Raw genomic sequence first — 15,186 nt, forward strand, 5'->3', positions numbered from 1 at the left:
CAGCGCGGACTGATTGACCGGGCAAGACGGATCGCAGCAGCAAATGGTGCCCTGAGAGCTAAACCCACGAGAGATAAATGATATAATTTTATGATAAAGTTTTCTACTACTACCACTACTGGCTCAGTTTCAGTTACTGCCTGAAGGCTTGGCAGGCTGAAGCTAAATATATAAGTTCATTTTGGGTACGTGATCTGGTCACTTTGATACTAGATATTGCATTTGTGGCCTTTGTGTTTAAGCACATGTACGGCCCCAAATACCACGAGCCGTTGGTTCACAAAACCGTCATTTTTAGTATGTGTCTGAAAGAAAGTCATGCTCATTTTATCAAATGAAATTCACTACGCATAGTGGATCGTCCGCACAATGTCTACCGCTTACCGTTTTGAAAGTATGGTTGTAGTATTCTTGCTCGCCCGTGTGAAAGCCATAAAATGTGTCGAACCCTCTGAACGTTGGTGTATGCCCCCAGGTAAAATACCCAAGGTGCCACTGGAACGAGTGAGTTACGAATAATTATATATCATCATCCAGCTTTGTAGAAATGACTTCAACAAGAAAGTAAATCGGGATATTGATATCAAGGTAAGACAAAAGGTTTTAGCAACAAGGAGCAAAACATAGACTTAGATGTGGAACTTAGAAGTTAACTCCAATATGTCGGGGATCACTATCGGTAGGAGTATACCTGAGCGTTTTTTTGGCCTAGTAATGTCAGTGACGTGTTTAAAGAATTGAACTAATTCACTTCTACACGCTTCCCACACTAGCACATACTAACAGTAACCCATCGCAATGTGGTTTAACGAGCGCCAAGATGATTTAAGTAAAATCTTATTCGTGCCTCGGCTATGCAATTGAGCCTTAGTATCCTAGTCATTTGGTGGTAGAAAGGAAACATCATTACACCGGCCGTGCCACCATAACAATAATACCAATGACCACATTTTGGTGCCCGACTCGTTTTCGCTGTATTTGGGCGGTCATAAATTTGGTTTCCCTCCTTTAATCGTACCGTAAATCTTTTGTTTGTACATTTTAGGGAGTTAAAGCGTTCCATTTGAAAGCTTCATACACTATATGAGCCAGCCAAATTAAGTTATTTTGATTCGGATTGAGGGCGCCATAAGTGAGGTTAGTTTCTCAAAGGGAACGATGCGTGTAGATCGGCTGGAAAAAGCGAGAACACGTCCGCATTCCGCAATTTTCTTTGATAATACAATTAAACAAGATTTTAAAAATAATTTGGTCCGTCCGCTAAAATTATTTTCCATACTCATTGGCTGTCACCCACTACGATGCTCAAGTAACAATGTTAATCTCTGCTACCTCTCAATACTGCCGGCAGGACTGCTGAACGGCGAATTGCTGTTTTCGGTCACTTTCTTTCTCCTTTGAAGAAATAAAAGTGAGCCCTTAAATGAGCTTCAGTGCTTTTAACGGTTTTTGTTTATTCAACAGTATCTAATTGAAGAACAGTGTGGAAAGAGGTACTCGAAAGTTTTATTAAAACAAACTTTTTATTAACCTGGCTTGTGATCGGAACCGAAATCTGGCCTTCACATACCAAGAAAGGTGTCACTCTAAATGCTACATTTATAAATGCAAAAATTGTCAAAACCGTTCTGGAATAACTGGGCATGTTTTCTACCGCAAAAAAACCGATTAGTTAGTGAAGAATACGGACGTAAAATACTATCGCAGAGAAGAATACGGACGCAGAATGCTAGCGTTTGTCCCGTCCGTATTATTATCTAAGTTGGCGTCTTTTTTGCGATAGAAAACATGCCCCAGGTATACATTGAGAAGTTTGTTTTGCTGCACCCAATTTCAAGAAAAGGAGATGGTATATAACCCACTACAAGTTTACATGCTATGTCAACCCAAATATGGCCTAATATATCGTTGCACTATTCTTCAAAAAGAATGACTAGACGCATTGCAATTAAAACTCTCAAAAACGATATCTGTTGCACTCCATAGCCTCGTAATATTTATTGCGCTGTTGAGTTTTTGTGCCTACACGTTTGTCCCGCCTTTGTAAGCGGTCCTATAAAATTGACAATTTTGTTTTTAGCCGGCGCTTGAAAGTTCGTACGTTCTTACTAGGGCGTACGTTAAGGCGTACGCCAGTATACAATTTTATACATATTTCCATGACCTCGAGGTTATTGAATAGGCGAATAAGCGGGTTAGTCCTGCTAGGGCTTTTGAGGTGGCCTGAACTGCCTGCGTTGAGGGAGCCTTTCTGGTGGTGGCACGTGAATTTATTCGGGCACAAATGCCTAGTCTGTTGAAACTTGCGCAGGAAGAACATAGGTGTGGGAGAAAGACAAAGCAAGAGCGTCGCTACTTTGCTGTGGATTTCAGAGAAGGCGTTTTGGGCTCATCGTCGCTCAGGCAAGTATCACACAGGTGCTCAGTAACAAATCCAAAGGCCACAGTGGCGCACGTTAACGGTTTTGTGGTGATGGGCACAGCAGATGTCTCCAGAAGAACAGACGAGAACGATGTTGATAAGGCCGATATACTGTTAAATTCTCCCAGTTCCCGTGTGAAGTCCTGGCATTCCTTATATATGCCGACACAACACAATAAGCCGCCATCGGAAGTGTGTGCGCCTTCGCCGTGATAAGGCATCTTCCGCCGTACCTTCACCAATACTGACACAAACTCAAGCATGCAATTAGACAACATCGTGTGCCATCGCGTTCCAAACTCAATGGTTAAAAAATGGCGCCACAAGGCGTTCAAGCGGCTAACCATTTGGAATATTATCGTGATATTTTACTTGCCCATCATTATAGGCGAAGTGTTTTAGAGATCTTCAATTTAGTCGATGTAAGAGTGGTGTTCACAAGAGAGACTAGTTTTTACATCTTTGTATACCACAGAAAAACTATCTTCGAGGTATATCCTGAGCGTTCTTTCTGACAAGGCTGCGTTGATGTTTTGGCGGCGAAATCTCGTCCGCCGTGAAGTACCGCGGTGTCCCTTATTCTTCTGCTGAAATGAAAGGCAGCTCAGGACACGTCCCGCTACTTTAGGCTCAAAAGCATTCCCGTTAACTACCCAACTTTTCCACAAAATCTGTCTTATTTATGACGCGTACCTTTAAGTACCGGGCTAGTAATTGTTCACTGTGTCAGTATCTACCAACAGGCAGTATTCCCAGCAGACACACTAACTCCACATTCATTTACTCGTTTACATTGGTTGCATTTAGCTTTGGTATTTACTCCATCGTAAAACACAAGTAAATACAGCTGTCAGTTAATTTTACTCTAAATAATTTTAGCGTTTATTTACCAAAGCTTATTTTATCACCCTTACAACAGTTCTCACTTTGTAAATTAGTACCCGTTTCTGGATTTCTTCTTCATGCCGTGGAACATTAGGTACTCTAGGTGCACTAGCTACCTCTGCCTTGAACGCTCTTGTCACTCATGCCACCGCTTGTCCGCGTTGTACAATCAGGTTTGCAGCCAGTGTAGGCGGCAGGGCAGGAAGAAAAAGAATTCCGAGGGCCATGCTCAGTAGTGGCATCCCAAATACTTTACCAATCACAAAAGCAGTGCATTTGGACGGCAGCAAGATGCATAGCTTTGAATAATATAACACATCCGTTACGTAACGGCCGCTCATTCCGGGCGGTAGAATCTTGTCGCCATGAAAAATATTGCTAAAATACTGCGAGAGCCCTCTTATTGGCTGTATTCACGTTCCTGCAAAGTATTAGCTCCTGCCTCAGAATAGTGCGGCCTATGGCGGGCTTGCGCTCGTCATTACAATGAGGATGCATAAAGAAAAGCCTTTGAAAAACAAGAAAAGCATAGCAAGGCTTCAAGCAAATATTCTATTATGTGCCTTAAAATGCCAATGGTATCCCTAACTTGAAAACATTGAGACTTTCTGTGAGCACGCTGCGGAGTGTGGTAGGGTTAAAAAATTTGAAAATGGGATCAGTACCTTGTGCTACTACAAGGGAATATTGTCGCTTACGGGCTGCTGACAACATAATTTTAGTAGTGCATGGATTTTAACAGACTTTAACGTCAGTCAACAGAGGTAGCGAATGCCCGGCACTGTACAACGAGTGGGCAAAGCTGCCTTTGAGATTTGACAGAGGTGCCTTCGCCATGCTGGTGTCGGGGCCAGGTAGAGGACTAGATGAAGCAGGGCACGCTAAGCTACCTCTGCCTTGAACGCTTTTGTGAGTCTGGTTGAGCTTATACGGGTTGCACAATCAGGTTCACCGTCAGTGCAGGCGACGATAGAGGAAGCATAAAAAAAGGGATGACAAACCGTCATTACTCGTGGGTAGCAAATGCAGCGACAAGTGAGCAAACGCGAGCGCTGAGACAGAACGGTAATCAGTGCTGGTATGATGAACGTCCTGAGACATGCGGTAAGTTCCTCTTAGCCGACTTCCGACACCAGAAAATAACTACGCATGGAACGAGCCTTCATTTCGTAGGGAGTGGAACGATATGTTTATGTGTTCTTAAACGTGAGAATATGGATCTTCATTTAAACTTTGTGTGACTTACTGCATAAAACGTCCTACTATTGAAATACTCTTTCTCAAAATGCAAACATCACTAAAATTTGTGAATTACGGCATAAAACGCCATACAATTGAAAGACCATTTCTCGACATGCAAAGGCCACTTGAGTTTTATAGCTGCCTCTCTACGGCTAGAAAGCATGTTTCCCTCTTCTTTTTCTTAGGTGGCAATCCTAAATGGCAATCTTAAGGTTGAGTCTTAAGTGTTGGCTGTTGTAATAAACTTCTCACCTTGCCCACCATGTGTGTCTCGTAACCGAGTTCCTTAAGATACTCTGGCATGAGTTTATACTTGAGTGGCAGTCCCCAGGGCTCGGCTGCCTGGACTACCAGGTGCTGCATGCCTGTGCAACAGCAGAAAACGTTTTCTTACTTATCGTTTCAAAAATTAAAATTTTGTAAGAATGACAAAATGTGGCGGCGTAATCTCCCGCTTCATCAGTTCCTAATTATTCGGGGTCCATGTACGCGTCGAAAGAGAGATGCCTTTAGAAGTTCAGAAGAATAGTTGTTTGTGCGAGTTTGTACATGGTGACGCATCGAAGCGCAGGAGGAGACGAGGGACGAAAACACCGAAGAACGCATAACTTTAACGCACAATTTTAATGACGGAGACACCCAGCGGCGACATATATATCGCACGTATCAACCAGCGTGCCTAATTTTAACGAATCAGGATGCAGTCAATGCATTGCAATAACACAAATTAAACCCCGTAAAGGTGATCATTCTCACAAATCGATAGAAAGTACCATATACAAGAACACCGATAAAAATCTTTGCAGAAAACATGTTTCCCGAGGCTCGCAAATACAAGAAGCAGCACATGCGCGAAGAAAAGACACTTCGTACGAAAAAATGACGCATTTGATGTTTAAAAAATCTTTTTTTGCCCCGCGAGCTACCGAAATTTTTGAATGCAAAGACCGCCCAACTCAGGAGATGCTTTTGCTCCCCAATGTTACGTTTCAGGGGGTTTTGGGGCTAGGCCAAATGAAAAAGTGCAGCACAACAGCCACACGTTTTGCAGTGCAAAGCCAGAAAACCCCATGCTGACTACGAACGTTGTTGCTATGTTCCATTGAGCAATCATTCTGGCATCTGCTTAATTGTCTGACGTAAAAATTGGAGCAATCTGGCGGAATCTTAGAAACGGTGCGCTTTGTGCACTCAGCAAATTAGTTTGCGTTGCTTGGCTTGCAAGACGGCTTCGCAGAGCTATTGCGCTTTGTCAGTCGGATATCTTCTTGCGATTATGGAAGAAGGGATGCAGGTCCGGGATCACCCTTGCATTTTTTCGTCGGCAGTTGAACTTTAGCCGGCTCTTGGGTGCTTGCCTTCCTGAGTATGCACTCAGCCACCGACATGATGACATGAGTTCGGTACCCTGCTTCTGTCAAGGGGACCGTCTGCTTTGCCAAGCTTGGGCGCATTTCGTGCTCGCAAGACATATTCGAGATCATTGGTAAACGACGGTCAACCATACATCTGTTAACGAGTTTCGAGCCGGCAGAGTTATAGGAAATCAACGAATAATTGGCCCTAGCTTCGTTGCACCATCAAATATAATCCGTGGCAAAAGAAAAACTGCCAAGAAAGCGATTTCTATTTTAAACAGGTAGCTCGTATGTAATTTCGGGGTTGCTAGTTTTGTCTTCAGCATAGCCAGGGTTTCGAAAACATCTGGTCGGAGCACATAAGCGGTAGACCTAAGGAGAAACAAGTAATCATCCACGTACCCGAGCACTTTCTGAATTTTGTGCCTGCGACAGAGTTTATTGTTCTTGTAGCGAGTTTAGCTATGTAAAAATTACTGAGTACGGGTTCTCAGTGTGGCTGCTTGCTGCGAAACGCGGGGCAGTTCTTTGCCCCTCTTTAATTTGAGAAACTTGTTGTTTTGGCCGAGAACCGACGCCCCTGACAAGCTCAATTTTGGATGCGAAAGCCATCGCTGATTTGGATGATCTTCGCGTTTCGAAACCGTCGGTAGCTCTCGGAGCAAAAACGACAGATTCTTTCAGGTCAAACCCATGTGTGGGAATCTATGCCCAAAGGACGAAGAACTCCATGAAACAAAGAGAGAACTTGCAGATCGGAACGACCTTTAATGGCGACTTTTTGAAGAAGGATGAAGCAGCTCGAGATGACCGCTCGCGGTATGATGTAGTGATGATGGTGACGTCGGGGCATCAACGATGATGACACGTAAAGTTTCTATATCTTCCCCAAACACGAAGAAGCTCTGCTTAGTCCGCTTCTAGCAGGTACAAACGTTGCACTGGTCGCTTTGTGATTAGTCCACTCGGAAACCGCAAGGTGCAGGAGCGAACTTTCTTTTCACGACCTGGATGTAGCCTCTCTATAGGAGCTAGACTCTATAATGCACGTGGTTTAAAGTCATCGTTGAAGAGCATGACCGATCCCTTTTTTAGCTCATTGGATGTCTTTTGACGTGTCGTGCTTCGAAATCGATGTTTGTAGAGGTATTCTCTCTTCCACCGTGAGCAAATTTTGTCTAATGTTTTTTCTCGCTGTCGCCACATCCTTTCCAGCACCAATGACGTCGACTCCCTTTTAGGGGGATCCTTAAGATGCAACACCCAAAGGTGGTAACGAGGTCAGCCTTTTTCCAACAAGAAAGCATGCCGGGGATAGGGGAGAAGTTTCTGTAACATCGTTGTAAATAAACGTGAGTGACCGGGAATTAATTATGGCTTCTACTTCCGTGATGATAGTACCCATTTCGGCTATGTCTACTAGCCGTCGTCCTAATACCTTTCGCAAAGAGCTTTCTACCGAGCGCACAAGTCGTTAATAAAAGCCACCCCACCAGATTGCTGCTTCCACGATAAACGTCCAAGCAATTGACGAGGATGAGAAATTGATTGATTGTGGGGTTTAACGCGCCGACGCAACGCAGGCGATGAGGCGCGCCGTAGTGGAGGGCTCCGGATTAATTTTGACCACCTGGGGATCTTTATCGTGCGCCGAAATCTCGTACACACGGGCGTTTTTGCTTTTCGCCTCCATCAGAAAAGCGAGGATGAGAAATAATCTTGCACATCTAGGTGCTTGAGTGTTTTCGACATGGCAGCGAGTTCTCAAACGCTGTGTTTAAATGTACGCGCATTGTCACTCTGTACCGTATGACAGAGTCCACGTCTCGAAACGAAACGGCGCATAGCGTTAATTAAACTCTCTGATGTCATGTCTGGTATCAGCTCGAGATAAATTGCTATAGTAACAGCGGACGAAAAAAGAACGACGTACGTCTGGTTGTCTCACGATGTTGTCTTTACGTAGAGGGGACCAGCAATGTCTACTCCACAGATTTCGAATGGAGTAGTTTCTATGACTCGACCCTTGAGTAAGGGTGCTTCATCTTGAATACATGCTCTGGAATGAAATTGTTTGCATGTCACGCAGGCATGAAGCAATTTTTTCACGAGTTGGCGTCCTCTCATGATCCAGTATCTTTCTCGCAGCTGAACCAGGGTGTCACGGAAACCAGCACGACCTAGCTTCGTGTGGATTGATCGTAAGAGCTGTTCAGTGTAAAAACACTTGTCAGGAATAATAATAGGGTGCTTCTGGCTGTAGTCTTCAGGGCTGGCATGTAGTCTTCCTTGTACCCGCAGGGGTCGTTGATCATCAAGAAACAGGTTCACTGCTTTTAGAGATGACGTTGGTGGTACAGGAAGCCCCTTCTTAACACAATATAGTTTTTCAGGAAAACTAGCTGATTGCGTGCTCTGAATGCAGTAAGCTCGGCCTTTCCAATTTTCTCATCCGTCAAGTGTCCCATAATCTTGTTCTTCTTCCGAAGGTATCTCTGAACCGATGTATCCAAGCTACCACTCGATGGAAGCGTAAGAGGGAACTAAATCAGGTAAAGTCGACGACTGCACAAGTCGAGACAGTTGACGTCAGGATTGAGTTTCCGGTCTCCTCCGCAACTTGTTTGCCTTGTGCATCTGAAGGCGAAGGCATTGGTTCTGTAGGCCAAAAATCAGGTGTAGCAATCCTGACACGTCCTTGCCACCACGATGTGGACTGTTGCGATTGGCAGGGTGAAATTGCTCTAGTGAGGAGGTCCACTGGATTATCCTTTCCTTTGCAGTAGTGCCGCAGCCTGAATAAGGTAATTCTTCTTATTTCGTTTACTCTATTCTGCAGAAAGGGCTTTGAAATATGGTCTCATTCTGAATCCAACATAGAGTAATCAAAGAATCCGAACATAGATGCGTCTCTATGATGACAAGGTTCAGGTTTTCGCGAATGTCTTGACTCATACGTGCAGGTAAAGAAGCGGACGTTAATTCCAGCTTGGGTAGACTGAGAGTCTTCACAGGGGCCACTTGACTTTTTGCCATAAGCAGACGTGTCTTATGAGCTTGTGTCAAATGTTCCAAAAAGAGATATGCAGTGACACCGTAGGCTCTAGGGCTGTCGTCACTGAATACGTGGAACGTTGCCTTCGCGATGTCTTGATTGAACCCTTGACAAAAAACCGTGGAATATGCATCCCTTCAAGGGCGCCCACTTCTTCACAGCAGCGCTGCCAAATGTACGCCAAGACTTCTGGTAGTTCTGCGTCCCAAGCAAGATGTCTTTTCCACAAATGTTGCAGTAGTATCTTAACTGTGATAACAAGATGGCTAATGAATCCGAGGGGACGAATATTTTGGCAATAGCTTTCAGTGCAATCTCTTTGTAGCGGGTCGTTCATTCTTCGGGGCTTGCGGCCGAAAAACAAACACGTCTTGCAATGTGTCCCGTTCGAGTCCAAGACCTTTCGAAGTATCTGAATGCGGCGAGCATACGGTAAAGGGTGAGTCTGTTTGGTTGTCGAGAAAAACAGAGGCCATGGTCCTGTTGTTCGTAACCCGTTCTCTGATATTCACAGCAGCAGATTTGAAAATACTGATGGTTTTATTCCATAAAGCAATCGCTTCTTGTTCTGTATGTGCACCGATTACCAGGTCATTCATGTAATGGACTTGAAAAGAAGTCCCGCGGCGCGCGGAAAAGAATTCATATGACTCCTGAAGGGAAGCTGAAGTGTTGCCATTAGCAGAAAGGGGCTTGAAATTACTCCGAAGGGGAATCGAGACATTCTCCACACCACTTTGGGAGGAAATGGCTGACCAAGTGGAGGGCAACTCTCAAACCAACTAAAACGTAGGGAGTCACGGTCTGGCTCTCGTAGACGTATCTGTAAAAAGACCTTCTCAACAATAGAAGTCATACCAAACTTGTATTGACGAAATTGCAGAAGCAAGGCTGCGATGTCACAATTCAGATTCGGAGCGGCCTCTAAGTTGTCAATTAATGACTTCGCGCCTTTGGCGTGCGAAGACGCGTCAAACACAATCCTCATCTTCGTGGTTATTCTTTCTTCGCGAACGACGGCTCTGTGAGGAAGATAGTAAATATACCGCCCGTCCCTTGACGTGGTCCAAGGAACTCGTTCTGCTGTACCACCATGAATGTACGCGTTCAACCCCGAATTGCTAAGCTTCCGTTTTTTGGTGAGGTGGTGCAGCCGTTTCTCAACAACTTGAAGGTTGTCGGGAAGATCTACTTCCTCTCTCGGGGGAAGAGCTACTTCGTAGCGACCATTTTTCATGGCGATGTGCTTCTCAAACTCAAGCATTACGGAGTCGTCTGTAGGATCTGGTTGATCTTTGTTACCGATACTTTCCACTTCCCAATATTGCTTTGGCGTGGATGCTACGTCTGAATGCCCTGTGTAGGCATGAAGGGATACGACATTTGAGCAGTGAACTATGTGGGAAGGTTCCTTTGTTTGACCTTCTACTGCCCTTTCCAGCTTGGTCGCGATGGCTTTGAGATTAGGTGCCAAATTTTTAATAGTTTCAGTCCCGTCGTTCGAGTAAAAGTCTGATCCAATTAGGATAGCGATGCCTTCGTGATCTGCATGCTGACACGTCATGCGAGCTTGCCTCGCAGAGCGGCAATCACAGTTTCATCTGGGAATGGAATCGCCTGGCTGCCGATCGACTAGACTTCAACCGCTTCTGCGCAAATCGCCGAATTGGTTGTCAGGCTATTCAGCTGTACACGCACTCTATTCAGGGTCTGCGCTGTTTCTTTTCCTCCGTATACTCCCACCGTAAGGGTTTCCTGTTCAATCAACTCGCAGCCTAGACTGCTATTGACTTCCGTCGTAATGAAACTGCGTTGACTGCCTCCGTCTAAAAGAACTCTGCAGTTCAATGCTTTTGTTGATCCGGCCACTTTAGCATTCAGCGTTTGAAACAGTATAAGAGAGCGCTCTTGTCTTGACATCCGTTGGACTAGAGTCGTAGCGACTTGCTCGTTGACTTCCTTCCTTTCGTTCTTGTCGCACATGGAAGAAGCATGTCGCCGGGAGCAGTGCTGACATACAATTTTCCTCTTGCATTGCCTAGCAAGATGCCTTGGGTAAAGCAGCGGAAGTAGCGTCCCTCTTGAGAAAGAAGGGCCTTCTTCTCCTCCAAGGTTATAGACTGAGAGGAGCAAAACGCTGCGTCATGCAAGGAAGAACATAAGATTCACGTCTTAGTCCCACTTGTAGCGCCGTGAAGGGATGCTACGGAAGGCACTTGGGCACTTGCATGCTTCTGCTTCGAATTCTCATCGTTGAGCCCGCAGCTTGACGTATTTGGCACCATCGCTTCCCCACATCCAAGTTCTTGCCCCAAAAATGTCATAAGTTGTTCGAAGTTTGTTTCGTGTACGGTAGCTGGTATCGGAGAATCATCATTCGGATGGTTTGCCATAGGAATCTTCGACCACTGATGAAATCGAAGTACCAGGTCTCTTGGTAGCGTCCGGAATAGAATTTCCCGTAGCATGGAGCAGTACGTTGTAGGGCGCGTTCCGAGGGCTTTTAGGCTTCGGCATTGAACTTGAACCTCGTCATAGAGTTTCCGCAATCTGTTCACGTCGGAGGAGGAAGCGACCGGTTTTAATTCGATGAAGGCTTGCATATGTTCCCGTACAAGGAGCGCCTGATCTCCGAACCGTTGTTTCAACAGCGCTACCGCATCCATTAGCATTCCTCTTTCGGAGGCATTCCAGACACTGCGGAAGCAGCTTTTGCCTTTAAAAGGTTGATTAAGTACTGAAATTTCTCCGTAGGTTTAAGTTCGGGGTTCGTATTAATCGTACTCTCAAACTCGTTCCATAATCGGAGCCATTTTCGTCGATCACTATCGATTGTGGTCAATTCCAGGGTTGGTAGCTTCGCTCGCGTGGCTGCGGTCCCGGAGGGCGGTCAGCTTGTCTGAGAAGGTGTACTACCAGACTCACCGCACGGAAGGTGTCGGGACCAAAAGCGAAGCTCCACCATAATGTGTACGATTCTGTGTTTGAAGGCTGCTTCTTCGGATGTCTCCCCTAGAACGAGGCCGTCGGTGGTGTCGAGATAAATATCCTCGTCTAGCTTTTGGATCTGTGAAAGAGGAATTCTGTCCGCTCCAGAGAAACAGCCATGTCCATCGGTGTGGTCAGTTGTCCATTGCGGAGGCCTTCTCCGACGTTCCAAACGATGCCACCCAGTTTCTCCCGCATAGTGCTTCGTGGCCGTAGCTTGCTTTCAATGGAGGTCATCGTGGGTGCCCAGGATCTGGTCCGCCAGAGCAGGAGTCGTCGTAATCAGGTAGCCGTCCCACTGCTCGTCGTGTCCGACGTCAATTCCCGGGTTTCACGGCACCAAATTGAGGCAATCTAAGCCAAGTGACGAAGAACTCAATGAAACGAAGAGCAACTTTGCAGATCGGAATGACCTTTAATGGCGACTTTTTGAAGAAGGATGAAGCAGCTCGAGGTGGCCGCTCGCGTGATGATCTGCGGTAATGATGGTGATGTCGGGGAATCAACGATGATGACACGTAAATTTTCTATACCATGATTTCTTTTTCTGGAGGGCCTGACTGTCTCGCCTGGGCTCCTGCTTGTGCTTGCCAGCCTCTGGCAACTTTTTGTCTGTAAAGGAATTTATTGGTGTACTTGTATTCTGATACTTTTTATCGATTTGTCAGGATGTTAAATTTAAGCGCCCTTTATTTTGTGGTTGCGATATATTGACTACATCTTGGGTGGTTCCAATTGGCCACGTTAGTTGATAAGGGTGGTATTTAGGTGGTGGTTGGGGGCCGCTGCCATAAAATTGGAAGTTACCGCACTGTATCTCTTCGGTATTTTTTCTCTCGTCTTGTACTGCGCTTCGACGGGTTATTTTGAAGTACTTCTGAAGTAATCTGTGTATATCAGTGTACACTTGAAATAAAAACTAAAAATGGCATTTTACATGTGATACTTTATAGAAACCTTTTTTGCATCTTCAGTCTATAGCACCCAATGGAGAATTAGCGAATACACCTATTCGCTCACTGCCTGACGCTTCTAGGCATTTTTTGTAACAAAATTCTCATTGATTTTGCATCTTCAGTCGATACCACCAAATGGAGAATTAGCGAATACACCTATTCCCTCACCGCCTGACGCTTCTAGGAATTTTTTTGTAACAAAACGCTCATTGATTAAAATTGACAAAGATTCACAACAGAGCCTCAAGTTCCCGAACAACCTAGGAATAAGACAGCGTGGCAAAGGCATAATATTCGAAAAATTTCTTCGTTTGCAGCTTCAATTGCCACAAGGGCAGTGAAATGTCTTGCTAAGCACGCTTAGGCAAAGCAACCTTTACATGCGTTTTTTTGCACAATTTTAAATTACGCGTGTAATAGTAGTGTTACCATTGGCCAATTGGTGCCTATCGAAAGTAATCGTTCTCAATACCTTATACCGCTCTGTTGGCAACTACACGAAGGAGCACACAAGTCTTCAGAATTAATTTTTTGAAAAAGCACGAATGGCAGTATATTATTCCCTCTCTTAGCGTAATCATTCAACATGCGATCAAGATGTTTTTTGTTCCCGAAAGTAGTAGTTTTACCCCTGGCAAGTAGTGGCCAACCCGAAGATATTATTATATATGCCTTATATCGTTCCGTTCGCAACTACACGATAGAACACACGAGCCTTGAACTTGCCAATCCGAAGTAATTATATTCCAAATACCTTATACCATTCCGTTCGCAACTACACGACAGAACACACGAGTCTTTATGATTGTTTTCTTTGGAAACGCACGGCGTGTGGATTAGTGCTCGATCTTTTAACATAATCACACAATAAGCAGTCAAGCTTTTTTGTTCCCCAAAGAAGTAGCATTCAGTTGCAGATGTAATGTATGTTTTGCGCTAACAAAGTGTCAGAAGATATAGTGGCGTACGACATTTCACTGCGTGCTACAACAAAATTTTAATACCAACACATCAGATTGGAGCTTAACGTTTTGGATAGCTTGCACGTTACGTCACAACTGCCGCTCTTGAGTACTGCGCTCACCTTTACCAGTGCTGCTTCAGATAAAAGTGGCACACACGTTCAAACCTTTCAACCGTGCAAGCAATGATCCAACATGACAGCGACAGGTACGTCAACGAAAGCCTGGTATAGTGCAATTTACTACTCGCCGTACCTCGCCCTTGCTACTCGCCGTACTCGTCATTCCCATTCTCTGTCTTTAACCCGAATGTTCGCTTTCACCAATCTGTTTAAATTTTCTTTTTTCCCCGCACAATTATTGATTGGAACAATACACCCGAAAATTGTCTAAACTCTCTTGATTCATTTGAACCAAATGTTTAGTTGTGCCTTTGTAGTTACCTCTAGCGTTCACTGTTTTATACTTCCGTTCTTGTTTCTGCTTTTTTGCTGTTTAATGTTTGTATTTGGTTGATATTGTTACCACATTATGCCCCTCCTGCGTGGGCCTACGTGGCCTGCAGTATGTTCCTAAATAAATAAATAAATAAATTTGTAGCAAGCCTTCACTGGACTTGTTTTGAAATGCATTTACTGTTTATTTCACGTTTAAAGTTATTTTCAGAATTATAGCTGGTTACTAATGGTCATTTTGTGAAGTTGAAACCTGTTTACTAGAAATGTTTTTTTTTTGCACTAGCAATTCAATCGGTGTATGCATGCAGGTTGTAAGGCCACTCGCAAGCCCCTTCGGTTGTCACCTACGAATCGGCGGAAACAGCGGCTATGGCAGCCAGTTTGTCTTATTATCTAGCTTTCGGAAAGCTACAGCTTTGCGTGACTCATTTCGTCGCGGTGCCTAGGCGTGGCAGTTTGTCTGGACGCAGAGGCCGCCAGACAGCGTGGTGCATCCCGTCTGGACCCAAGCGGCTCCCGCCTAATTTTGAGGACGGCAGAGGAAGCCGACAAATTAGGCTAATTACTGTCGTACAGCCTTACTGCAGCCGTGGCGTTTGCAGTGCATCAACGGTCATGCTACAATGATAGCGATTGCTATTCGCGACCCTCAGCCCCATTCTGCAAATTCGGCGCGCATTCCAGTGCGGAGTGGCTGCTCATCTAAACGGACTACGTCAGGCGTTTGGCCCGTAATCGGTGGAACCTAATTGACTGTTCCGCAGATGAATGATTGACAGCTTCCTATGGTGGCGGCGTAGTGGCTAAGACGTTGTCGTGCTGAGCCCAAGAACGCTGGTTCAATCGCGGGCATGGTAGCT

At 45.1% G+C, this 15,186-nt stretch overlaps 1 protein-coding gene across 1 annotated transcript in view; it reads right to left on the reverse strand.

The window, feature by feature from the left end:
- LOC144168224 (arylsulfatase B-like) overlaps positions 1-15,186 on the reverse strand; it is a 103,054-nt gene that overhangs the window by 48,032 nt on the left and 39,836 nt on the right. Inside the window, exons 3-4 of the mRNA XM_077697256.1 lie at positions 4,802-4,914; positions 385-495 (exon numbers count right to left, since the gene is read on the reverse strand). Coding sequence (XP_077553382.1) covers positions 385-495; positions 4,802-4,914 — 224 coding nt within the window. The remainder of the gene's footprint in view (positions 1-384; positions 496-4,801; positions 4,915-15,186) is intronic.

Source organism: Haemaphysalis longicornis, unplaced genomic scaffold (assembly GCF_048455015.1).
Source record: "Haemaphysalis longicornis isolate Haplotype H1 unplaced genomic scaffold, Haemaphysalis longicornis Haplotype H1 scaffold_2, whole genome shotgun sequence".
NCBI lineage: Eukaryota > Metazoa > Arthropoda > Arachnida > Ixodida > Ixodidae > Haemaphysalis > Haemaphysalis longicornis.